Genomic DNA, 24,561 nt, shown 5'->3' on the forward strand with positions numbered 1-24,561 from the left:
AGGTGGGGGTGGGGGTGGGGGGTTGTACTGCACGTCGACAATGTGGGAGGAGGGCCGGAGGAATCGGGTCGGCGGCTTCTACTGACTGGGCTAACCGCGGCGGGACCGCGTCTGGGGTGGCACGAAAGCACGTGACCAGGATGCAATATTGCCTAATGTGAGAGACTACGGAGTGCTTCTTTGGAAGTCAAGTGTGGCTCATAGGAGAGTCAGAGCATGTTCGTTCAAGCGCTGTATCCCGGTGAACAAGTGCTGTGTGACACTTGATAATACTTCAGTGACAGCGCTATAATGAGAAAGCCAAAACGCACTGAGCCGAATGTCTATCCACTCTAGAGCACCCAAGCCTTTCAAGCTTCGATCAGCATATTCGACAATGAGCATATGGCAAGATAGGCAGGAATGCCCTCCAGAAACGGGCGTGGCTTCCTCAGCAGTCTCAGCCCCGCCTGTAACTTCTCACACTTGGGTAGCAGTCTCATCACTAAGGCCGTGCGAGGTTTCTCGCAGATCCTCCTTCAGTTCTTTACCTTCGTATGACTTGCAAAACTTACTTGCTGCATCTTAGACAACAGAATTGACGCCATAGAAATTTACCACACCGGCCAGTTTCGTGCATCCTCCATGTATTGTCAACAGCGATTCATTGCATTTCTTCACGCCCTTCTAAGTGTGATATCAAATAGCACCCAAGAGCATCTCCCGCTGATCCCGCATCAAGCAAACGCGACCGAGAAGCCTTGTATCGAATGCAGTAACCTTCTGGCCAGCATATCGGATCACGTCGCAGTGGCTGAATCTCACCATCCGGACGGACCAGGCTGCACGATCACCTTGGGAAATCCTGTGCAATGGAAAGCGAGCTCAATGCTTGACAGAAATGCAAAGGATGCGATCCCGGCCAAGAACGGGGTTGAGCCAGGTCTGAAGCTCACACTGACAATAACGAACATAGAGAGAGGGTCTCTGGACCTGCAGAAATGCCAGAGTATCTTCGAAGAGCTGATCCTCGAGGGGCCAGGCAACCTTCTGCAGCAGCCGACACTACTCGACCGTTCACTGGCTGCTCTCCAAGGTGGAGAGCATTCAGACCAACTTGATTTCACAGGCCAAGCCCTCAAACCAAGACAAGTGCAAGAAGATCCTCCGGATGATCAACCTATCAAGACACTTGCAAGCGATCCACACTCCCTGGGATATCATGGGATCCTGGAATACTTGCTTGGAAAGGAGAAAGGAATGAAGACTTCCAAAAGGGCCATAGAGCACTCAATCGTCGCCATGACTCGCACAGAACACAGACCTTCCTCCGTGCGTCAGAGCTCTCACAGTCTTGACTCGGACTGTGAGAACATATGTGACGGGCATAGCTGGAGGAATACCTTTGTGGCAAAATCCTCCCTGGGTCTTCAGCAAAGGCAGTGCGCGATATGTCATTCCGACACAAATGTTGTTCGGGTGGACAGACGCCGCCCACAAAAGGCAAATGAACTCGATGTGTTCTATAAGATATGCGCCGTCTTCGGGGCATCAGTCATGGTGGCGACCCTCCTTTACGTCCTGCGGGAGATCTACCGACGGCTTCGCGTGCGATACTTGCTGCTTCGAGGCAGGAACCATCGCGATCAACGTGCACCAAGCATAGCCATCAAGACAGGGTGCTCCATTCCAGCCGATGAGATGACGACCCTGATGCCCGAGGCTTCGCGAGCTTGGGAAAGACCCAGTCAAGCATCCGATATGGGGGCCGAAGTTAGCGTGTCTGGTTCAGCCACCCAGCAGCGATATAGACGATTCACTCCCTCTCAGCGAAACTCCCGCAGGAAAGTCCAGGACATCTTCGACTTCGGTTCGTCTCAGGCGTGCAAGAACAATGTGGCGACAGAGGAGAGGATTCCTGTGCTTCCGCCAGCCGCGAACGCGAGTGTACGGAGGAACGTTGGCATCTGGCAGGCTCCCAAGGGACAACGGTGTGCGGTCAACGAGGAAATGGAGGGCATCACGCACAGCAACGCATTTCTTTTTTAGGGTCGGCGCTAGCCCGGTATTCTCGAGGATCAGGGATACCTGGGATTTGATTCTCATCGGACAGGAGTCATGGGCTGCAATGGGACTAGCGAGATTTGCCAGAGACAAGGCCTCGGTTAATATACGGGTATATGGACAGACCGGCCTGGACTGTATGCATTAGGAATGGTATCGTTCGTGTGGCTGTTTGTGTCGCCCCATTTTGGCCCAGTAGACTAGCCCTGTAGATCCGGATCTCGTCGAGCCAGGAACCTTGGGGATAGCCATCTGCATCTGCGTCTGCGTCAACCTCGTGGCATCGATACGAACCTGACTGTAGGGTTGACAGATGGGGAGATCTCATTCGGGGGTAAATTGGCTTGGGGGATGGAATGGGGATGGAGGAACGGAGGAGAGTAGAGAGGGAGGGGTCTCGTGACCGGGGATGGAGGAATCTGTTCAGCTTCCTTCTTCCTCACTCTTCTCCTCTTCTCCTCTTCTCCTCTTCTCCTCTTCGCCTCTTCGCCGCCAATCGCCTCCTCACCTCCTCTCCTCCTCACCTGATCCTATCTCTATCCATTCCCCCCTCCATGTGAAAGTGCGACAAGTCTTGAATTAATCTATTTTGCCATTTCCATTGGTGGATCCCGATTAGCCCCCGTTTGGCGTTCTTACCGCGGCTGATTCGTGGGAAATGGGATGACTTGGGCCGTGTGTTGGGGAGAATTTCCTCGAATCTCGACCCCGGATTTCTCCACGATACGACAACCCCGACAATGGGTCCCGTCTGGGGAATTGCTCCATCCACCCCATCGCTGGTTTGCGCGCACCCCCGGAATCCCCACTCCACTCCACCCCGACTCAAATCCTGGAGACTGGAGACAACTGTCGGGGAAAACCTGTCAAGGTCGGTTCGTGCATGCACAGGTCTGGGGTCTGGGGGAGCTCTGGCCCCCCGCCTTTCCTCCAATTTTCGCCTCCCATCAGGGTTGCGTTCGGTTTAGCGTCCACTCTAAATGCTGCATGGGATGGTGCTAGGGCGTAGGATGGCTTGATATAGCGCTTGCCACCTGGCTGCTGGCACGCGGCATGGTAGCTTATCTGCTTATGGTCATCCTGGTTCGAGTTCGGCCGCTTCGCATATTTATACCCACAGCCCGCGTCGCCTGCTGCATCTTCTCTTCCCTTCTCTTTTCTGTCTGTGTCTTGCGCTTCCCACTATCAGTCCTTTGCAGCCCCGGTTGGCTTTCGAGAGGTGGCCCTTCAGGACGACCACCCGGTGAATCTCACCTCTTCGTTCTTGTTCTATCCTCCCTCCGTTAGATCGTCTCATATACCCCGTCGTCAAAATGATTGAGAAATTTATGTCAAAGCGAGCCTACAACTGGTGAGTCTTGCTCGTTAAGCAGGTTGTTTGCACTCTTCATCTAATCAACCGTTCTCCAGGTTCATCTCCTTAGTTGCAGCAGCATGCATGGTGCTTTATGGTTATGATGCCTCTGTCTACAATTCCGTCCAGGGCTCGGACAACTGGACGGCCTACTTTCACAACCCGGACAACAATATGATCGGAGCCGTCAACACAGCCTACACTGTGGGCGCGATCTTCGGAGGTTTCTTCCTCGGTGGTCCCATTGCCGATTATCTTGGCCGCAAGATTGGGATGGCTACTGGCTGTGTCTTGGTCATTGCTGCCACCTTCATGCAGTGCTGGTCGCCGCGGGGCAGTATTGCCTGCTTCCTTGCTGGACGCTGCATTATCGGTATCGGCCAGGGTATTGCATTGAGTAAGTGACATGCGAGATACCCTACCAATCAAGGCTTGCAGCTAACCGTGTGTGTTTTCCAGCTGCCGGTCCTATCTACATCGGTGAACTTGCACCGCCCGAGATCCGCGGAAAGATCATGACTTTCTGGCAGATGTTCTACTCCGTTGGCTCTTTCATCTGCTTCTGGATCAACTATGGCTGCACGAAGCATTCAGAGAGCCTGGGAGAGTGGGACTGGAAGCTGGTCGTCATCTTCCAGCTTCTCGTTCCCGTCATTATTCTAGCTATTCTGCCTACCATTCCCGGCTCGCCTCGCTGGTATGTTTGTCACTTTGTTTCTTTCATCTATAGGAATAAGAGATCTTGCTAACCTCCCCATAGGTACGTCCAGCGTAAAGACGATATTGAGAAGGCGCGCTCGGCTCTCCGCAGAGTCCGTGAGACCGACGAAGAGGTCGAGGAGGAGCTGCTCAAGATCCGAGAAGCCCTCGAATACGAGAAGGAGGCCATCTCGAGCAACTACAGTGCGCTCTGGAAGGACAAGTCCCTCCGCAAGCGTATGGGATTGGCCCTGGTCATCAACGCCGGCCAGCAGATTACCGGCCAGGGAACCCTCAACACCTACTCCACCAAGATCTACGAGAAGGTCTTCACGAGCGCCAGCAAGATCGCCCTGATCAACGCCCTCAACGCCACCTTCGGTATCCTGTTTACTCTGAACGCCGTCTGGGTCATCGACCGCTTCGGACGCAAGTTCCTCCTGATTGTTGGTGGTATCGGCATGGGGATCTGCATGATCATCGTTTCTGCCGTCGAGACCGAGACCCCGTCGCCGGGTGGTGCGAAGACGGAGTCGGTGGGCATATCGATCGTGTTCTTGCTGTTCCTGTTCATCTTCTTCTGTAAGTGCCGCCCCGTCGTTTGCGAGTAGGCTCCATGAGCATCAGCCACTAACGGGCGACAGACAAACCATCGTGGGGAGCCACCGTGTGGATCTGGACGTCCGAGGTCTTCTCCATGAACGTCCGCGCGCAGGCCGTGGGCATGGCCTCGCAGACGCAGAACGTCGCCAATGCCATCGTGCAGCAGTTCTTCCCCACCTTCCTCAACAACTGCGGGTTCTACGCGTTCTACATGTTCGCGGGCATCAACTTCCTGCTCGCGCTCTTCGTCTGGTTCTTCATCCCGGAGACCAAGCAGGTCCCGCTCGAGGAGATCGACGCGCTTTTCGGGGGGGCCAACCACGTCACGCAGGGCGAGGACCTGTTTGCGCACGAGAAGTCGATGCGCGTGACCAGCGAGAAGCCGTACGCCACGACGGTCGAGGATGCCCGGGTTTAGTTTTGGGGGGGGGGGGGGGGGGGGGGGGGGGGGGGGTTGCCTGAGATCGTTCGTCTGATTAGTTGCACATACAGTATTGTGGTGGCTGAAATAATAGTATTGATGATACCCGGTTGGGAATTGCCACAGTGCTCGTTGCCGTAGATTGATCCCAGTGTGCTCACAATATCTCACTCCTTCAGCGTATATACACCGTCCTCGTAACCTTACGACCAGACAATCGCGCTGTCTCGCTCACGCATTCCCACCGTATGATGGATACCCCCTCCAGATGGAACTCATATTTCCACGTAGCGCCATCACTGTTCTCCCCAGCGCCACAGACCCGATACCACCTATGCCCACTGTCTTTCCCACCGACTTCCTTCTGACCAAGTCCACCATCAAACCCCGCAACCCCCAACCTCGCCTGCGAGATTTGTATCCCATGCGCGAACCGCTCCACCGGAGGTGCACTTCCCTCATCCCCACCACCAGCCTCAGCCTCAGCATCACAATCCCAAACCTGGATCTGTCCGCTCCGCTTGCGGTCTCCTGATGGAGACCCTACTCCATCGCCGCGAAGCCGATATACTACCCGCTTTCTCCTGTCCTCTGGAGCGATACGGCTCCGGCGTGATGGCTCGGTGAAGTCCGGTCGGGGAAGTTGAGCTTGGGGTGGAGACTGGGGTTCATCCTGAAACTCAGTCTCCGTATAAAGATACTCGCGCTCGTACCCGCCCCCGGGCAGGGTGACGTAGCGGGGGTGGAAGGTCGCGGATCCGGCTGTTGTTGATTCGATTGTCTTGTTATCTGATTGTTCTGGTATCGGCGCAGAGAATTCTTCCGACTGGCTTGTTGTTGTTGTGCGGGAGAAGTGCCACGCGCCGTGGAGGGCTCGGAAGATGGCTGTTGCTGTTGCTTTTGCTGTTGACGCTTCGCCCGTGGATGCTGTGCGAGGGGTCGGGGAGAGGGTGGTGGCTAGGGAGGTCAGGGTCTTTGTGGGGTCATCGGGTGGTGGAGATGATGCCGAAGCTGGGGAGTAGGGATAGGGGTCAGGATATCTAGCCGGTATGACGGGGTCAAGCAGCGTGTTCGGCTGGTCTGCGTCTGCGTCTGCGTCCGAGTCTAGGTCTACGGTTGGGTCTGGGATAGGCAGCCGGGAAATCTCCAGCGCCCTGGCGAAGGACTCCATGAGGCCGACGTAGTCGCCCATGGGGAACTGGCTCCGTTGCCTGGTTTCGTTGCGGAGGCGGCGCAGTTGCTCTCGTTCTCGTTCGGTTTCCTTCCCGATCTCATCATCAGCAAGGGCAGGGGAGTGGGCTGGTGCTGGATGCTCCGCGGGCGATGGACTCCAGCGCGCGGCCAGGCTCCGCGCTTGCATCTCCATGACCCCCCAGTAGGGACCGCGGTAGAAGCCCACGAACCCCAGGTCCGGGATTTCGAAGTGTGAGGTGCCCTTGTGGTCGAGGATGAGGGGGATGAATGCGTCGTCGGGGGAGTATTCGAGGGTCGAGAGGACGGAGGGCGGGAGGAAGGCGAGCGAGTCGCTGGGCGTGAAGCCCGTGGCGAGGATGATCGCGGCCACATCGTCCAGGACGCTGGTCTCGCCGTTCGGCAGCGTGATCTCTAGACTGGCGCGATCGTTTGAGGGAGTCAGTTGGGCGACGCGGCCGATGGTGACTTTCACCGCACCGGCGCGCACGTATTCCGCGTAGTCGTTGCCGATGGCCACCCACGAGGGTTGCATCTCCGTCGAGATGCCAAAGCTCCCAATCCGAGCGTACTCGCTGCCCAGCAACTGGCCGAACCAGGCATTCGACCTGGAGATCTGGTCCGGCGAGAGCGGGCCGACTGCGTACTCAATTGGGCCCGGGGGGCGGCGGGCACGGTCGTAGAAGACGAGGTCGAGGGGGAGGAAGGGCACCGACGTCCCCGGTGCTTGGTTTGGGGATGATCTGGGGAGGTAGGTCGGAACCGTCCAGAACGGACGCGAGCAGATGTGATGGACTTCGAGCTGCCCAGGCCCCGGGTTCATTGAAGAGAGGTGCAACGCCACCGCCGACGCAGCCTCCACGCCGGACATGCTGCCCCCGACGACTACCAGTTTCCCAGCACCAGAACCATTAACTTGAATCCGCTCCAACAACGCCCGCAGCTCATCTATCTCCTGCACCGCAGAACTATGCACCACCCTCTCCCCCGCAAACACCCCGATCAGCCCAGGAATATCCGGTATAAACGGGCGCGCAAAGTACCCCGACGCGACGACGAGGTAATCGAAGTACTCCGTCCTGTGTTGCTGTGTGGGTGTATTCCCATCCCCATCCCTACAAAATCGTCAGCAAGCAAACCCTCATCCCCGCATCGAATCCGAGAACTGAACCCTCCCTGCACCCACGCCACCACCCACCCAGCCCCAGCATCCCCAGCCGCAGTCCCAGCCCCCCCCACCCCCGAATCCCCATGCCCACCCGCACGCACAACCCCGGTAACCTCACACCCCAGCCTAACCACCATCCCTTCCCCCTCCCCCCTGCAAAGAAACCGCTGGGCATACGCATCCAGATACCGACTTACCTGCCTCGCGCGCGGAAACATCGGAACCGCAACATCCCCTCGAAGAGCCTCCGCCCACCCGAAATCCGAGAACGCAACGGTATACCGACTCAGATTCGTGGGCATGGACGGACGGACGCCCACGGCCGCTCTCGCGCGCGGAGGTTGCGTCTGCGTGCGACTCGTGTGCTGAGCGGTGCGCGTGCGCGTGCGCGTGCGCGTGCCCGTCCCCGCTCCCTCTGTCTCGGGGCGGTAGGTGGCCCAGAGCCCGCCGATACGGTCGGTTTTCTCGAAGATCGTGGGCGCAAACATTCCCGGGGTTGTGTGGTGGAGGAGGGTTTTGGCGGTGACGAGGCCGGCGGGGCCGGCGCCTTTTTCATATGTGTTTGGGTTAGTATTAGGTTGAGGCGGGGGTGAGGGGAGGATTGGGGAAGGGAGGGAGGGTGTACCGTACCGATGATGGCCACTTTCTTTGGGTGGGGTTGGGGCATGGTGGTGAGGTGGTGAGGTGGTTTTGATTGAGGTGAGGTGAGGTGAGCACTTCGTGTTATAGATGAGAAGTTGGTGAGGGAGGGAGGGAGGGAGGGAGGGAGGGAGGATTACCCCTCACTGTTCCCCGCACGACACTGCGCTACACTGCACTAGATTTCCCCACTTGGGTAACGTATGCAGTCTGCAGGTGCAGTGCTTCCGGCGCTGTTGGCCCCACGCTGCAGATACTAAGGCTAGGATTTGTGGGAAGGGAGGCTTATCTTGTTAGTTTGGATTCTCTAGCAGTTTTCTATAGATCATCTTAACATCTACATTGCCACAAAGTCAAAACAGAAAAAAAACAGGAACCAAGTGTGTCGTTACTTTCATTCCAAATACAGGGCCCATGCTAATTGTCAAAGCAGGAATATGTGCATAGTGTACAGCCGGATCTGAGGGCTGAAGGGATATTGATGAGGAGTGAGTTGGGGGGTATATTGTTCGATCATTCCTTTATGTCGAGGACATGACCTAGAGGTGGATGAAGTTGAAGACGAGATATCGGTCCGTGATGAACGGGAGCTCCATCATGGATGGTACCTCGATCAGACGAGGAAAGTCCAGCACCGAGTGCGCTCACAGACGGTGCTGCAGCGGCGAAGCAGGCGCAGGAGTCTCCACCGCCGGGGAGGCCAGCGGCGTATACGAAACCGAAGGCGAGGCATCCTTCAACCCCAACCGGGTGACGAGCTTCTTCCACGACTCGAGACCGCGCAGGGCGTGCTGCTTCGGGGTGTCGGGGTGGGGGTCGGCGAGCGTGCGGGAGAACAGCTCGAGGGAGACCCAGCCCTCGAAGCCGGTGTCGAAGAAAGCCTGGGCGACCTCCTGGACCGGCAGGTAGCCGCCGCGGTCCTCCTCGAAGGCGAACAGGCGGGCGTTGCGCGACCAGTTCATGCGGGTGGGCTGGCCGGGGACGTGGAAGGGGTGGGCCTCGTCGAGAGGGGCGCTGAGGCGCTCGCCGTCGACGATCTGGATGTAGAAGACCTTCTTGACATCAACACAGGCGCGCAGCTTGGCCAGCGAGGCGGCCAGGTCGGCCTCGGCGTTGGGGGTCTTGCCGCTGGGGTGCGCCGGGTCGGCGTACACGCGCCCGGCCAGGTTGAAGGTGTCCAGACACAGGCCGAAATTGGGGCGGTCGACCTGCTGCACCACCTCCCACGAGGCGTCCCACGTGTCGACGTGGTTGCCCCAGCAGAGCGCCTCGTAGACGAACCGGAAGGGTGGCGACTGCTGCAGCCCCAGGTCGGCCACCCGCTGCAGGTCGGCCACGATCACGCGGCGGTCGCCCGTCGTGCGCAGCTCGCCCGTCGCCGGGTCCGCCAGCAGGAAGTTGGAGGGGATCTGGATCAGGTCGGTGTCGAGGATGCGCGCCAGCTCGAACCACCGCGGCAGCTTCTCGGTCACCATGCGCTCCGACTCCGCCCGGTCCAGCAGCCCCTCGTAGAAGGAGAAGGGCTGCAGGCAGATGATGCTCAGCCCCAGCGAGTCGCACAGCCGGCGCACCTGCTTGGCCGCCGCGGCGTGGTCGCCCTGGAACAGCGTTTTGGCGAAGTGGTCGAGATCGTCGAAGAACAGCTCAATGCCCTCGTAGCCGTGCAGAGCAGCCTGGTGCAGCTTGCCGGACAGACTGTGAATGCCCGGTCGACCCAGCGACATCGAGGCAATTCCCAAACGGTTCGGCATGTTGTGCGGTGTAGATGAGATGGGTTGAGTGGGGGGGAGATATGGAGAAGAAGGAAAAGAGGGAGAAGAGAACTTTTGAAGGGGAAGTCGAGGCCCGGGGGGGGGGGGGGATATATTTTGACCTGTCGAAAAGATATGATGTGATAGATACGAGGGTTTGGGATGTTATCGCGACGAATGGACGAATGAACGGGCCGCGTCACCTATTTCTAAGCGTTTCGATTCAGGGGGGAAGAAAAGAGGAGAGTGCTAAAAAAGCAAATGGTTGATAAAGCGCAAATGGCCGAGGGAAGGTTCATGTATTGGGGCAGATGCCTTATACTCTTTCCCACCATCACCATGATGGAGATTGTCAGCAGAACCCAGTTAGGGCTGGCGGATTGTTCTCTGCCTGCTCTGGCTAGAGGGAAGACGAAGAGAAAGGGTAAGTGGTCAGTGGTCAGTGACGGGCGGGCGGGAAAGCGCTTTGCCCCGCCCCTTCCTCCTCTGCATTTATCCGTCCGTCACAACAATAGTGCGGCAGTGGCTTCGGGAGACCGCGGGAATGGCTGCATCCTCCCTCATTCCCTTTTCAACCCTTTATCCCCCGCCCATCTGTGGTACCGTACTCTCTCCGTGTTCACGTTTTTGTCTGCCAGCCAGAGTGCTTGTTGGTAATACAATCACTCTCACCTGGCTCTATCGCTCACTATCGCCCCTGCAACCGCCACCGCCATCATGTCTGGCCTTCTCTAACACTTCCTCAAACCTTGATGCTACACACTCTCGGGTTGCGTGCCTTGGCCATGGCACCGCCAAGGTCGTACCAAGCGATGCTTCACCGCTCCCTACCAATAGAGTTTTCATGGCCCAAGATCTGATACGACGGGCAATCAAGCAAGTGCATCGGGATTTTCACCAGGTATGTCATAAACCATAGGTATGTTGACTATGTCGACTATCTAAACAATCGTGATATCCTATCCAAGACAATAAAAGAAATACATTAACAATCATTCGTAGATCATTGCTAGCCCTCCAGGCTAAAATGAAGAGGAACAAATCCAAATCCCAGGCACGGCATTAGACCTTGTTCGCCGTGTCTTCCACCTGGTGCACCTCCGACTTGGTGAAGCCGGACTCCTCCAGGTCGCGGCGGAACCGCTCTTCGTCCTCGCGCATCTGCTCCAGAACCACGCCGTGCGCCTTCCACACGGGCTTGATCTCGAACAAGGGATCCATGTTCTCCAGCGGAACACCCTTCGTCTCGGGGATCAAGAAGTACACGAAGATAAACGAAAGGATCATCAAGGACGCGAAGAAGAAGTACACGCCATACTCCATCTTCTCAAACATCTGCGGGGTGAACCGCGAGATGAGGAAGTTCCAGAGCCAGTTGGATCCCGCGGCACAGGCTTGAGCCAGCGACCGCACATTGGGGTCAAACATTTCCTAGAATGGCCGGTCAGCTTCGGTCGGTCGGCTGTGGAGCGGAGCAGCAGGGGGAGCTTACCGAGTTGATCACCCAGGGAGTACCGTTCCAGGTGGGGGTGTAAAACGCCGTCCACAGGTAGAAGAAGAAGATGGCCGCGATGCCGCCGCCGTTGAGCGAGTCAGTGTTGTTGTTCACGGGATCCGCGACCTTGATGTACGCGCCAATGATCCACATACACACGGAACCGCCAATGGCACCGATCAGCAGGAGGTTGCGTCTTCCCACCCGGTCGATCAGCCAGAGGAGCCAGACGAAAGTCACTACGGTCTTGACCACACCGAAAATGCCCGTGGTCAGCAGACTCGAGTTGGTGCCCTTCAGACCAATCGATTTGAACACGGTAGGTGAGTAGTAGTTAATGGCGTTAATGCCCGAGCCGTTCTGCCAGAAGAAGAGCATGCTGCCGAGGAACAGCCGGTACAGGATCTTCTTGTTCGTCCAGGCGGCCTTGAAAGGCTTCCAGAAGCCCAGTCCGATCGAGTTCCGCTGCGCTTCAATGGACTGGTCGATGGCACCGATCTCTTCCATCATGTAGATGTGGTCCTCGGAGATCTGGCGGATCCAGCAGAGGTTCTTGATCGCCTCCTCGCGTCTCCCACGGAGGAAGAGCCAACGCGGAGACTCCCGAACGAAGACGATACCGATGAGTAGCAGACCCGCAGGAATCAGCTGCACGGCAAAGGGGATGATCCATTGCTTGTGGCTGGGAGCCAGCGTCTCACTGACACCATACTGTTTTCGCATGGTTAGCCCGAGTCCAGTAAAAATAGCCGTAGATAAGACTCACGTTGATCCAGAAGCCAACCAGGCCACCGATTTGCCACCCCAGCTCATAGACACCGACCAACCGGCCGCGGATGGCCGGCGGGGCCAATTCGGAGATGTAGATGGGTGTGATGTTAGACCCAGCGCCTACGCCAATTCCAGCCAGGACACGACCGGCGTAGAGAAGGCCCAGACCCCGGTCGGCGTTGACACCCAGCATCAAGCCCGCCCCCAGAATGAAGACCAGGGCAGAAGCGAGCAGGCCCCACTTCCTACCCCAGAAATGCCCGATCGGGTACGCAAAGAATGCTCCGAAGAAGGCCCCGGCTTGGTAGCAGGAGACAATGTTGGCACTGACCAGGTTCTGGGTGGCCGTGGACATGGAAGCCCAGTCGAATTCGTCCTTGAAGGATTGCAGCGACAGCGTTGTCCCAATGAAGGCACTGTCGTATCCGATCATGCATGATGTGAACGAGGCGACCGCCGCCAGGAGATAGATTCTCCAGTTGTAGACCTCCTTTGGCGTCGGCCTATCCTCGACCATTGAGAGAATGCCCATGATGGATGATGATCACCCCCTGGGGTTAGACACCTGTTAAGATTTGTGTCTGGTTGGAGGAGGAGCAAAGATGGGAGAGGGCTAGGGGAAGGAGGAAACAGAGACTGTGAGCGAGAAGAAGGGAGAGAAGGCAACAAGCTCGGTGAGAAGTGTTGGAGGGTCGTGGTGATCTGAGAGAGATGTCGATGATGGTGGAAAGGAAACAAATCCTCCTCCTCGAGGAAGTGGGCTTATATAGCTCAGACTACCTTCCCCAGTCTAAGCAAAATCCGGGGTGCGGAGGGAGGCAAAACTCAGGCAAATCAAAACCCCAGATATCAAAGGACTACACCAGAGAAAGTATCGTGGGAAAACGATGAGCGGGAAAACGATCCACGCGCAGAGCAGAGAGTAAACACGCCCAGCAAATTTGCAGTGGGCAGCCAAAGCAAGCCAAGGGAATGGGAAGGAGAAGCGCAAAGTCTGTCACCACGTGTGCTGGAGGACGATTGGACCCAGACCAGCTTGGCCCTCGCCAGACCGTAGACCGTGACTAACCCGCACCACGGACAGGAAAAAGCATGTCATGTGCCCCCCGGACTGCGTCTATTGGGGCCAGCCGCCAGAGGGTGCGCTCCCCCATGGGATCTGAGGCCGATGTTCGGCCTGGCGTATCCACTCGGGCGGAACAGAAAACTTAGAAAGCAGCAGATTAGGCGAGGGGCGGGCGTGTCAGTTTGTGGGGGAGGAATGGGAATGTCGCGCGTCGCCCACAGAAACCGACGGGCTCAACCCGTGGGAAATTGAGATGCAAGCCCCAAGGCTTCGCATTCAGCGGACTCTGGGCCCAACCCTAAGCGGGAGGTAATACGAAGATCGCACACTAAGCGGGCCAATGAACAGAGGACGATAGCGACAGTGGCTGGGGAAAGTGCTTCGCCGGGCGAAGGTCTCCCCGTGGGGAAGAAGGAAGAAGAAGAGAGACTAAAGCCGCGCCGTGGGAGTTCTCGGGGATTAGCGAGTGGCGGGAAAAGGGTTCTGCCCGTTGGCTGCGTGCGTTCATGCGTTGCAGCAGTCGGCCAGTCTGTGACTCTGTCAGTGGATCCATGCCATCGAGCGTGATCCACTCACCATCAGCCTATTTTCCATGTCCCAGGGGCCAGGACCCGAGAGAGGGGCAACGGAAGAGAGATTGAGAGCACAGCACTTGGCCGTCGCCAGCAGCCAGTAGGTGGAGGTGGAGTTGGCGTTGGCGTTGGCGTTGGCAGAGGAAGAATGGAGAAGAAGAGGGGCAGAGCAGAGCAGAAAAAGGAAGAGCCGGGAGAGTGGAGGAGGTAAAAGTCAAAGCCGAAAGATCTCTCCCGCAACCAGAAAAAAAGTCTCGTGAGAGCCTCGACACCTGAGGGAGGGAGGGGATTGAGCCCCCCTCGTCATTGGCCTTAAATCTTTCCCTTTTCTCTCCTTCTCTACTCTTTCAATCCTCTCCCTTCTTCTCTTTTTTCGCTACAAGAAACGCAATTGCAGGCAATTCACTTCTTTTGTCTTCCTCTTCCAACCCAAACACCACCACCACCACCATGACCTCCACGAACAACCAACCCGAAGAGCCCATCACCATCCCCGCGGACCGGGATGGAGTCGCCTACCTGTACGGCCACCCGCTGCTGAACTCGCTCTCGCCGCCGCTACACAAGACCGTCTACGAGAAGCTGGGACTGAACTGGATCCAGATCCCGCTGTCGAGCGTGACGGGCACGTCGGAGACGTACCCACCGCCGTACACGCGGTCGCCGCCGATTGACAAGTTCCTGGCGTCGATCCGGGCGAACCCCAAGTTCGTGGGGTCGTCGGTGACGATGCCGTGGAAGGTGGGGATCATGCCGCACCTGGACGAGCTGACGGAGGACGCGCGGCAAGCCGGGGCGTGCAACACGATTTTCGTGCGGACCGACACCAACACCGGGGAGCGGCGCTACGTGGGCACCAACACCGACTGTAACGGGATCCGCGAGGCGCTGGTGCAGAACGCGCCGGACCCGGCGGCCTTCCGCGGCAAGCCCGCGCTGGTCGTAGGCGGCGGCGGCACCGCCCGCACCGCCGTCTACGTCTTCCGCAAGTGGCTCGGCGCCAGCCAGATCTACATCGTCAACCGCGACGCCGCCGAGGTTGCCGCCATCCTGGAGGAGGACCGCCAGCGGAACGCCGGCGCCGACAGCGGCAGTCTCGCCCCGATCATCCCCGTCACCGACCCCGCCGTTGCCGCCGCCCTCGAGACCCCCGCCGCCATCGTCTCCGGCATCCCCAACTACCCGCCCAAGAGCCCCGAGGAGATCAACGCCCGCCAGGTCCTGCAGGCCCTGCTCGGGAGCAAGGATGACGCCAAGCCCAAGGGCGTCATCCTCGAGATGTGCTACCACCCCGTCCCCTGGACCGAGATCGCCGAGCTCGCCGACGCCGCCGGCTGGAAGGTCATTCAGGGCTCCGAGGCCCTGATCTGGCAGGGTCTGGAGCAGGCGCGCCTCTGGACCGGCCGCGATATCATCGGTACCCCTGGGGTCGTCGATGCGGTCAAGGATATGGTCGCCAAGACGATCGCCGAGCGCACGCAGCCCAAGGCTGCTTAGTTTTGGTTGCTGATGACACAACACCTTCATGGTTTTATGATTTCTTGTACAGAACTCTAGCATACCCGGAGCATTTGCTTGTTGTTTAAAAGAATATACAAAAAAGGAAATAGATGAATTGTATATATTGGCCTCTTGACATGATTCGTGTCCCGTCTTTATAAGTCTAGTAGCCGACGGTATATTCACTGTATGCTGCTGTTTCCGTAAAGTATCTATCTGTATTGCGGGCATGACTTAGGCCCCCGGGCGGGAGAAGTCCAACTGCCGCACGCGCTTCCATACTTCGCGCACCGTGCGCTCTTGCGACTGACGTCCAGTCTCGGTCTCGGACGGTCCAGCGGGTCTGCTATTGTCAGTCACCAGTATTTTACCTTTCGGGGGGTACAATCACAAACCTAATACCAAGATACAACCGACTTCCCAACTTATACTCCTCGATAGGATCCGTCTCCGGGTTCTCGGGGGGATTAGCCGTCGTGACCAACCCACCTGCCTCAAGAAGAATGGCAATGCCCGCAGCGACATCCCTAGGGTTCCTTGGTCAGTATTTCCCTTCGAAAAGCACCGAATCAAGCAGAACAACAACTCACCACTCCCAACACCCGCCCTCCCACCAGATATCAAACGACCCCATGGCCGTGTAGGCGAGATCGAGGGTGGCGCTGCCCAGACTGCGCACGCCGTGCACCATGCCGCCCTTGCCGCCGCGGCTGCCCGTCTCGGCCGCCAGGTTCAGGAAGCTCTCGATCTTGCGGTACATGTTGCCGTCGGGGATGTCGCGGCGGTCCTTGCCCCACTCGCAGGAGAGGATGCACTTGCCGGGGGCGGTGGGGGGCATGGGCGGGATGGACGGCTTGTGGATGAGCGGCAGGCGGCGCTTCTCGTTCAGCCAGGCGCCGCGGTTGACGCACGAGGAGAACAGCTGGTCCTGGAAGGGGGCGTAGATGACGCCGATGACCGGGCGGTGCTTGACGATGAAGCCGATCGAGACGCAGAACATAGGGAAGATGTGCGTGAAATTGACGGTTCCTGGGGGGTTTAGTCTTCTACGGTTGATGGGTGCAGATGGGGCACCTACCGTCAAGAGGGTCGATACACCATGTCGGCTGCTCGTCGATCAGGTACTCGCGGGACTGGCCCTTGGCGTATGATTCTTCGCCGAGGAATCTGCATTCGTCGGTTAGTCGGTGGATCCCGGCAGGACTGCATGAGATATGGGAGAACGCACTTGTGTGCGGGGTATCGATCGTGGATGGAGCTCTTGATGAATGCTTCGACGTCTGGAATGCAGTGAGCTTGGTGCGCGGCGCTATGTTTGGGAAGCTGAAAAGAAAGGGGGGTCTGGGGGTTCTCCCCCAGAACGCCGTTATGGAAGACTTGGCCGGGGTAGGCGTTCTGGGGGAGAACCCCCAGACCCCCCTTTTCTTTCAGCTTCCTGGAGAGGAGATATTCCGGGGCGTGGTGGATAGCAATGAGGGGATCGCGCACCTTCGTCCGTCTGAGTCACAATGTCCACCGCGCTGTCTTTCTCCTCAATCGTTTGGCTTCCGCCATCGAGCCGCTTCTCGACGCTCTCGAGCAGCAGCTGGCCGGCCTTGCGCCCGAGATCCACCGCGAAGGCGTAGATCTCGTCCAGCTGCTCCTGGCTGAACTCGGGGGCTGCCATTATCACTTGGTGTTGGATGCGGGGTAGGCTGGGTCCGTCACTGGGTGGTTCGCTTCTGTGATGCGCACAGTTCGGTGCACAGTTCAGCAGAGACAGTGTCTAGTCTATAGTCTAGGGTGTATATGCAGGGTATGAGGCAGAACAAGACACAAGGATAGAGGCGAGCACGACGTTGCGATGAAGAGCGAGCAAGCTCGGAGCGGCGATAGTGAGGAGGTTTCCCGCTTCTTTCACCGCTGATAACCGACTTATCAGTGGGGCCGGCCCTGCTCCCTCACGTGGGTCATCCGAAGTTGATATGCAATTGGTAACTTAAACTATCAATGCATTGCCACTGGTTGAGTGGTTGCAATTGAACTCTATGGTTTGTACGAAGATCTAGCTTCTCTGGTTGCAAAGCTCAGTGATCTTGTGTAACTCCCTATTCATGCAATCGAATGAAAAGAACGCCAAGCAAGTTCATTTACTCTGCTGCTTTTCTTGGGTCGCACCGCTGACACAGATGAGTAAGGTTGAGGCATCGCATTTCCGGTTTACCATGAGCTCTGAACTTGCACGTTTATATTGTAAGTACTGTACCTTCGATGGCGGCAGAGAACCTTTCATTCTGCGCTTTCGTTCGCAGCCCTTTCCAACCCTGCAAAGCAATTGAAAGCAATTGACAGCAGTACTGAATCCCTGTTAAATCCAGATCATACTACAAACACCACTGTATCTATATTCTTAAACCCGAGAGGCATCCAAGAGCGTGGACCATAAGGCACGTGCATGAGTCCCAGCTCCTGCCCAGTGCCCTGCCCCAATTCTCACCACTGGAGCTCGATTGCTCAGTCAAATCAAGGCAAACAAATATGGGGAAGGGGACCGACCGATCGTCTCATGACTCGATTCCATCCTGCCCAAGCCCTGTCCGAGAAGAGATTAATAATGCGACAGGTTATGAGTGACTCAACTCCGCCAGTCAAAAGTGGAGCCGGAGCCGGCAGTTCCACGAGTCGAGGGTGATCTGGCCTAGCGAGATACTCGTAGGTAGGGCCAGTCCCAGTCCCAGTCCCCAGAATCAAACAGAATGCATGTATGCATGCATGCACCTTGCAAATGTGAATGACATAGCTAGTAGGAAAGAACAGAGCATGAGATATGGGTAGAATCCATAGAGCCAAGCTAGGAATCCCTCAAAGTCCAAGCCAATCGAATGAGAAGAGTCCAACAAAACCACAGGGCGCTGAACCAACCCCTTCCACCTCCCCACAAACCAACCACAGGTATACTGAGTGAGTGGACTGCTCACTCACCCAGCAAAGTCAAAGTCACCTGCTCCTCAGAACCTGCTTATCCACCATCCGCCGCTCAAGTCCAGCGGTATCGTTACAAGGAAGTGTAAGCGTGAGGGTAAGTGTAAGGGTAAGTTCGGCTCGGCAGGCTCGGCACCCCCCGCACTACGCACATTCTTACATACAGTAAACCGGCAAAGCGCTTTCCCTTCCGCTCGGGGAAGCCTTTTACCTCTGCAGTGCCGTGCCTCGGCTCGTGGCGCACCGCACCCACCTACCTGTACAGTACATACGCTTGCTTTGCTTTGCATTACATTCCACTGGCTGTGCATATCCAGAATAGACAGAGTTACAGTGACAAACAGCCAATCTGATTGAGCCCAAGAAGTTGCGCTGCGCTGAATAATGCATGCATACGTGCAGGATATCCGGGTTGTAAGGTCGTAGGGACCAACACTTCTCCGCCGTCTGCAACTGCGCAACCCCTAGAATCGGTGTCGACAGAGCATAGATGCGACAGAGATACAATGCAACACACGCACAGCCAACCAGAGTAGATTTCAATCCCAGCACAGCAACTACACAGCATACAATAGAGTTCCGCGGTGCAATTGTACTCAGTAGGCCTAAGACTGAACCTTGAAAAACCGAACTGAAAAGTGAAAAGTTGAAATCGGCAAAGACCAGGATAAGAAATAAGCCTTACTTCACAACACCGAAATAAATGGGTTTAACCCCGCATTTTCCGCGCGGTTTCCCATTGCCCGCACTACCTACTTACCTCTCTCCCAGTCTGACTAGTATTAAGTTCTTAAGCAGGCACGAGAACTTCGAACCCAGTTCTTTTCCCAATCGTCAACCCATCTCCTTCCCACACCACACCATACAACCTCATCCACCACAACCACAACCACAACCACAACCACAATCAAAACCACAACCTCAGACCCCCCCATCCCACGCAACAATGACCACCCCCGCCCCCAAAAAAATCCTCCTCCTCAACGGCCCCAACCTCAACCTCCTCGGCACCCGCGAACCGCACATCTACGGCAGCACGACCCTGCCGCAGGTCGAAACGGCGTGCGCGGAGCGCGCCACCGCCCTGGGCGCCACGCTGCAGGCCTTCCAGTCGAACCACGAGGGCGCGCTGGTGGACCGGATCCAGCAGGCGCGGACCGAGCAGGTCGACGCCATCATCATCAACCCGGGGGCGTACACGCACACGAGCGTGGCGATCCGCGACGCGCTGTTGGGGGTGGCGATCCCGTTTATTGAACTGCACGTCAGCAACGTGCACGCGCGGGAGCCGTGGCGGCACCACAGCTACTTCTCCGACAAGGCGAGTGGGATTATTGTCGGGTTGGGGGTGGATGGGTATACCGTTGCGGTGGAGCATATTGTGCGGAAGTTTGGGAAGTTGGAGTATAACTAGTCTTTTTTTTTTTTTTTCTTGGGGGGGAAGAGTGTGGTTCTGAGAGACGGGATTACTGGTTGTGGACAAGATTTGGGAGGAATGAAGGATTCCGGAATATGCAATGTGCAATAAGGAATGCTGCGGTACGGGAATCTTTGGTCTAAAATGGTATATAGCGGGATATGTATATGACCGGGTTGATATGTCTATTTACATGGCTGCCACTGTGCAGCGGTTGCTCCTGATTGAGCATGCTCAAATAGCCCGTTGAACCATCTTCATGGTGTAGCCCTCAGACATCAGAGCGGACCGCTCGAGCCGGACAGCTGGGCAGCCGGCAGCCAGCCGCATCAGCGCTTCGCAGCCTCAACCGCTTGAGACTCCCGTCGTACTACCCCCGGCTCCGGACACGGCACTTGCTGCTGCGTCTGAGCCAGGAGAAACGGCTCCACCTGCGTCGAATACGAGTAGATTTCCGGAACTCCCGCGTCGGGGACAAACCCCAGGTTCTGCATGAACTCGGGCTGGTTGTCGGTTCTGTAGCTCAATCAGTCACGGGTCTGGAAGCAACATGGAATGCGAACTTACTTCTCCGTCCCATCCAGCGAGGCGAGCTCATCAAACAACGCATCCAAGTCAGGCGCAATCTTGGGTCGTCGCGGCCCGTATCCGTCGATGTCCACGAAAGAGCCGAATGCAAGATTGGGGTCGCTGTAAGGTTGCTGGTACTGGGGGCCGCCAGGGTGGAATGAGGAGGTCAGGTCGGGTATCATGGGTGTGCTGTTCATAGGCTTGGCAGAGGAGATAGAAGTGCGCGGGTTGTGGGTCATAGATTCTTTGAGCTGGGATGGGGGCAGTGGCGGCTCCGTGCCATGCGTGGCGATATTCAGCGACGGCGCTGGAGTGGGTATCGATAGAGTAACGTTCTCTTCGAGATTGGGGGTTCTCATCCAGGTATGAGAGAAAAAGGCGTCTGGCGTGGCGAAGTTGGACCGGGGTTCATCCATAGAGCTCACTCGACGGGCAACTTCTGTGGGCGTTTGTAGGGTGGATGGTGGGTAAGCATTGTGAGAGACCGACTCTCTGTTCGACGCACTCCTTGGCCGACTTGCGACGGGATCAACAGGGGTAGGCACGTCAAGCGCTCGTTCGGGCGGCACGGTCCCTCCAGACTCTCTTCCTTTCACATTCCAGACTGTAGCAAGATGCGCTGAATATGACTGGAGTTTATGTTTCAAGCCCGGGTCGAGTTCAAAAGGAAGCGACGCGTTGGAGCTCTCTGATGCCGGGAATGCGGCAAATGTCAGGATCATGCCAAAGGTAGGGCACGTAGCCGACAGGCTGTAGGTCTCCATATACGTCTGGAGCAGCGACAACAGCCGCTTGGAGCTTTCGACGGCTCGCTTCTTTATTGGTAGGTCGGGGACCATGCGATCGTCTCGCTGAGATGCGATTTGCAGACTGAGATTGGTAGCGACGCTCTCGTATACCATCTCGAGCGCGAAGATATGCGGCGAAGCAATCTTCGACGACTGGTTCAGCGCAGTCCCCACACGATAAGTCTTCGGCAGGGCAGACACCCAGAGCTGTAGCTGGCGCTCCAGCGCCTCCAGATGCGATATCGGACCTGCCGATGTCTGCTTCATGCAGCACAAATCATTCAGGATGCACATCAGCGAAGTGAGGCGGTTGAATGCACTCAAGGCGTGCAAGGGGCCGCGATGGAACGAGGCCCGCGACGACTCGACCGGGCGCAAACCAGTCTGGTCTTCCCACGGATGCCATTCTTCCAGCCCGTCCTCGTTGACCGGGCCAATGCGTAATAACTCGTCTTTGCGCAGCGACGGCACCTGGCCTGTCTGCATCGCAACGAGCGTCTCCAGGATGAAGCAGCCGAGGAACACATGCTTGGATCGTGCGGTGCTTTTCCCGTCTTCAGTGGTCTTGGGCTGCCCGGTCGGTGGTTGGTTCAAACCAAGAGCCTGCGATACCCGCACAGCCTGTCCCACCAGCAACCACGCAGCTGTCCAGTCCTGCTGCCCCATCTTGACCAGGGACAAAATCAGGAGGGCCTGGACATGTCCTAGCTCGTGGACCCCATCTGCGCCCGGGATGAGACTTTTCGCCGTCGCATACAGGTGGCTCGGGTCGGGTCGTTCAGCAGAAAACTCTGTCAGCTGCCGAGTTGCGGATATTGATGCTTCTTGGATAGAGGCGAGAGTCAACACCGCCCATAAAGCTGCATGGTCTCCTGAGCCAGGGGCGGTAGGTGAAACGTAAACATCGTCATCGTCATTGTGTCGAAAGGCCGTTCGAAGGATATCGTGTTTTTCGAGAATCGGAAACCAGCAGTGTGTATAGGTAAAGTAGATGTCGAAAAGAGGCCATGCATTGGAGGGTAGCTGGGGAGGTTTCTGCATGACCGGGTCGGAGGTAGAGGTTAGGTGGGAGGGCAAACGAGCAAGAGAGGGGTGGGACAGCTCGTCGATGGTATCGGCGGAGAAGGTGGTCTGCGTGGAAGTGTCTCGGGTGACACGGACGGCGGTACTCCTCGCGATGGCTGATGCCGCTGTCGGGGTTTTGATCGGAGAGACCACGGCCAGAGAGCCTTCGCGCGCTTCAGGCAACACGTCCGAGAGATGCCATTCGAGCGCATCGGATGAAATGACGCTGCTCCCTTCGGCATCCTGTGGCGAGTACGTCTCCCCGGGCAGTCGGACCCCTCCCGGATCATCTTCGGGTTGCTCCAAATAGGTCAACAGCCGCTCGATCTCCTTGAGGACGATACTATTTTTCCACGAAGAGAGCAGTGTGTCCGACCCTTCGGCTTCCTTGCCCATGGTCGCGAGGTGGCTGGGGATATTGGCGGCCCTTAACAGGGCGCGCACCACCTCCTCACTCCCCTGGATCTTGTTGAAGACCAGCCCCCATAGCAGCTCGAGGGTGCGAATGTAACCGGTCGGGAGGCCGCGTTTCTTGGGATTGGCCTTGTAGGTACATGGGCGCGAGAGCGAGGCACAGGTCGAACAAACGGGTTGCACCCCGTCACATTTGTCCTTCTTGGAGCGACAGCTGTCGCAGGCGCGTGAGACCCGTTGGCGTTTGGGATTGGAGGCGAGATCGTCTGCGGCCGGGGTCTGCTTGCCCTCCTCGTCGGCCTCCGTTAGACGTCGTTTGGACTTACTGGCGCCCCCGGAGGCTTGGCGCGTGTCGTTGTTCATGATCGTCTATCCCGCGGTCCACTAGGTTGTTCCGGACGCATGTTCATCTTCAGGATGTGTCGCAGCCGGGAAGAGATGAATGCTTTGCCGGTGGCTGTTTAGGCCATATATTTTGGTGCTGTCTGACTCGGGCCCCACTATGGATGCGATTGTCGACTAAGAGGATTGAACACCTTTTTAGTTGGTCTGATTAGGAGTAGAAGTCATAAGCCACCAACAAGAGCGAGACTAATATCGGAGCAATCGGCGACAAGTGACAGGGGGGGGGGGGGTGGTTATGGTGGTGGTGGTGGAGGAATAGTGGGATGGTAGGATCTGGTTAGTGTGGGTGAAGTGTGGGTGTGGGAAAGTGGAAGAAAGGGAGGGAGGGATAAAGGAAGGAGGAAGAAAGGTAGGTTAGGTAGTAAGCCTTAGGAAGGCGTGTGTTGCGTGCACAATTCAAGTCAATTCAATTCAATTCAATTCAGCAGTGTTGGGAAGAGCGCGAGAGATTGTAAAGGCGGAGAAAAGAAAATGGAGAGGATATGACGGGCTGGAGTGAAAAGTTGGGGAAAAGACCGGCCCTAGACTGGAATGACTGGAACTTGGAACTGCTTACCCGCGAGTCGACGGACTGGTTATTCACTGACTGGGTTAGTTACTGACTACTATGTAAATACTTAGTTTGTTACGTGGTTTAGTCATTCAGTCAACTAAGTAAATATTACAGAATACAGATCCATGGGAGACTTGGAGAGAGAGAGAGGGGAGAATCCCCCATTCTCATTCCCCGGTCCTCTCAGAGAGAGCCGATTGGAAAACGCTAAGAGATTCCCGGTAAACAGGATCGAGTAAGGTGCAGCACGCTTTGGGTCAACCCTCTCGCTTGGGTGGCGGACTCTCAGCATTGTCATTATTCATTATTCATCTATTTTGACTCGAATAAAATTACTCAACTCAGTTATTGTTTGTGTCTGCTAAAACACCCAGCTACGCTACAAGTAAAATTACCTGTATAATTATCTACAGCACTCATCCTCAGTAGTAGAGAATGGTTGGGCTGGTCGATCGACATGCGTCCAACCTCCCCCATGCTTTGACCCCGAAGCTAAAACAGAGGCACAGCCTCCTCCATCCGATTTTTCATTTCATCCCCCGCGGGGTAGACTAAGGGAGAACCTGAGAAACCTGGGTGCGAAAAAAGAGCAAACAATTTACCTGAACCACCTGAACCGCTCAACCTTGCGTCTCGGAAAACGGAATCCCTCCGGACTGGAGAAAACCTGAGTGGTATTGTTACAGTTACCTTACCGAGTAGTACCAGTCCACACACTCCACCCTCCACAGTCTCCCGGCAGAGCCTTTCTCCGCAGTTGCCGGCTTCCACTACATCTTTGACCCGGCACTATCAGTACTCGTAGCATGTCCATAGTATGTCCATAGTATGTACTGGACTCTCTGCACAAGGAGTCACCACAACATGCACACAAGCTTATTCTGAAAGATCAGAAAAAAAGAAGAAGAAGAAGAAGAAGAAGAAGAAGAAGAAGAAGAAGAAGAAGAAGAAGAAGAAGAAGAAGAAGACAGATGAGCGAACATGTTTGAGACACAAATAATAGTTTTCTGCATTATCTAATAAGTCGTGCGATCAACTAAAAATAGCTGCTTACAAAGGACCGTCCAGGAACACCACCACTCCGCCACAGCCAACAAACGTACTGTATAGTACAC

At 56.5% G+C, this 24,561-nt stretch overlaps 8 protein-coding genes across 8 annotated transcripts; 3 read left to right on the forward strand and 5 right to left on the reverse strand.

The window, feature by feature from the left end:
- Window positions 1-504: 504 nt before the first annotated feature.
- BO86DRAFT_250871 (uncharacterized protein) lies at window positions 505-2,071 on the forward strand. Its single transcript, XM_025667182.1, has one exon. The coding sequence runs from the start codon at window positions 625-627 to the stop codon at window positions 2,026-2,028; it is 1,404 nt and encodes a 467-aa protein (XP_025522384.1). The 5' UTR covers window positions 505-624; the 3' UTR covers window positions 2,029-2,071.
- Window positions 2,072-3,356: 1,285 nt separating this feature from the next.
- Window positions 3,357-5,117, forward strand: BO86DRAFT_404622 (putative MFS sugar transporter; the record flags this gene model as incomplete). The annotated part of the gene is made up of 5 exons (XM_025674034.1): window positions 3,357-3,394; window positions 3,454-3,794; window positions 3,857-4,094; window positions 4,158-4,678; window positions 4,741-5,117. The coding sequence occupies 5 exons, from the start codon at window positions 3,357-3,359 to the stop codon at window positions 5,115-5,117; spliced, it is 1,515 nt and encodes a 504-aa protein (XP_025522385.1).
- Window positions 5,118-5,240: 123 nt separating this feature from the next.
- BO86DRAFT_413830 (uncharacterized protein) lies at window positions 5,241-8,146 on the reverse strand (the record flags this gene model as incomplete). Its single annotated transcript, XM_025674781.1, has 3 exons — window positions 5,241-7,426; window positions 7,657-8,026; window positions 8,110-8,146. 3 exons carry the CDS (start codon window positions 8,144-8,146, stop codon window positions 5,296-5,298), a joined length of 2,538 nt encoding a protein of 845 aa, XP_025522386.1. The 3' UTR covers window positions 5,241-5,295.
- A 616-nt stretch (window positions 8,147-8,762) lies between these two features.
- Window positions 8,763-9,869, reverse strand: BO86DRAFT_325629 (sugar phosphate isomerase/epimerase family protein; the record flags this gene model as incomplete). Its single annotated transcript, XM_025668534.1, has 1 exon — window positions 8,763-9,869. One exon carries the CDS (start codon window positions 9,867-9,869, stop codon window positions 8,763-8,765), a length of 1,107 nt encoding a protein of 368 aa, XP_025522387.1.
- A 1,025-nt stretch (window positions 9,870-10,894) lies between these two features.
- Window positions 10,895-13,098, reverse strand: BO86DRAFT_250900 (sugar porter family MFS transporter). The gene is made up of 3 exons (XM_025667183.1): window positions 12,131-13,098; window positions 11,362-12,075; window positions 10,895-11,300 (listed from the first exon to the last, which is right to left on the reverse strand). Exons 1-3 carry the CDS (start codon window positions 12,665-12,667, stop codon window positions 10,932-10,934), a joined length of 1,620 nt encoding a protein of 539 aa, XP_025522388.1. The 5' UTR covers window positions 12,668-13,098; the 3' UTR covers window positions 10,895-10,931.
- A 1,009-nt stretch (window positions 13,099-14,107) lies between these two features.
- BO86DRAFT_459834 (shikimate dehydrogenase family protein) lies at window positions 14,108-15,270 on the forward strand (the record flags this gene model as incomplete). The annotated part of the gene is made up of 1 exon (XM_025677381.1): window positions 14,108-15,270. Exon 1 carries the CDS (start codon window positions 14,224-14,226, stop codon window positions 15,268-15,270), a length of 1,047 nt encoding a protein of 348 aa, XP_025522389.1. The 5' UTR covers window positions 14,108-14,223.
- Window positions 15,271-15,507: 237 nt separating this feature from the next.
- BO86DRAFT_451619 (inositol monophosphatase family protein) lies at window positions 15,508-17,133 on the reverse strand (the record flags this gene model as incomplete). The annotated part of the gene is made up of 6 exons (XM_025676871.1): window positions 16,762-17,133; window positions 16,502-16,553; window positions 16,352-16,440; window positions 15,864-16,302; window positions 15,669-15,800; window positions 15,508-15,619 (listed from the first exon to the last, which is right to left on the reverse strand). The coding sequence occupies exons 1-6, from the start codon at window positions 16,937-16,939 to the stop codon at window positions 15,508-15,510; spliced, it is 1,002 nt and encodes a 333-aa protein (XP_025522390.1). The 5' UTR covers window positions 16,940-17,133.
- Window positions 17,134-19,035: 1,902 nt separating this feature from the next.
- On the reverse strand, window positions 19,036-23,037 carry BO86DRAFT_372690 (putative C6 transcription factor QutA). The gene is made up of 3 exons (XM_025670357.1): window positions 20,219-23,037; window positions 20,042-20,167; window positions 19,036-19,363 (listed from the first exon to the last, which is right to left on the reverse strand). The coding sequence occupies exons 1-3, from the start codon at window positions 22,849-22,851 to the stop codon at window positions 19,261-19,263; spliced, it is 2,862 nt and encodes a 953-aa protein (XP_025522391.1). The 5' UTR covers window positions 22,852-23,037; the 3' UTR covers window positions 19,036-19,260.
- Between the last annotated feature and the right edge of the window lie 1,524 nt (window positions 23,038-24,561).

This window comes from Aspergillus japonicus (genome assembly GCF_003184785.1).
Source record: "Aspergillus japonicus CBS 114.51 unplaced genomic scaffold BO86scaffold_98, whole genome shotgun sequence".
In the NCBI taxonomy this organism is placed as follows: Eukaryota; Fungi; Ascomycota; class Eurotiomycetes; order Eurotiales; family Aspergillaceae; genus Aspergillus; species Aspergillus japonicus.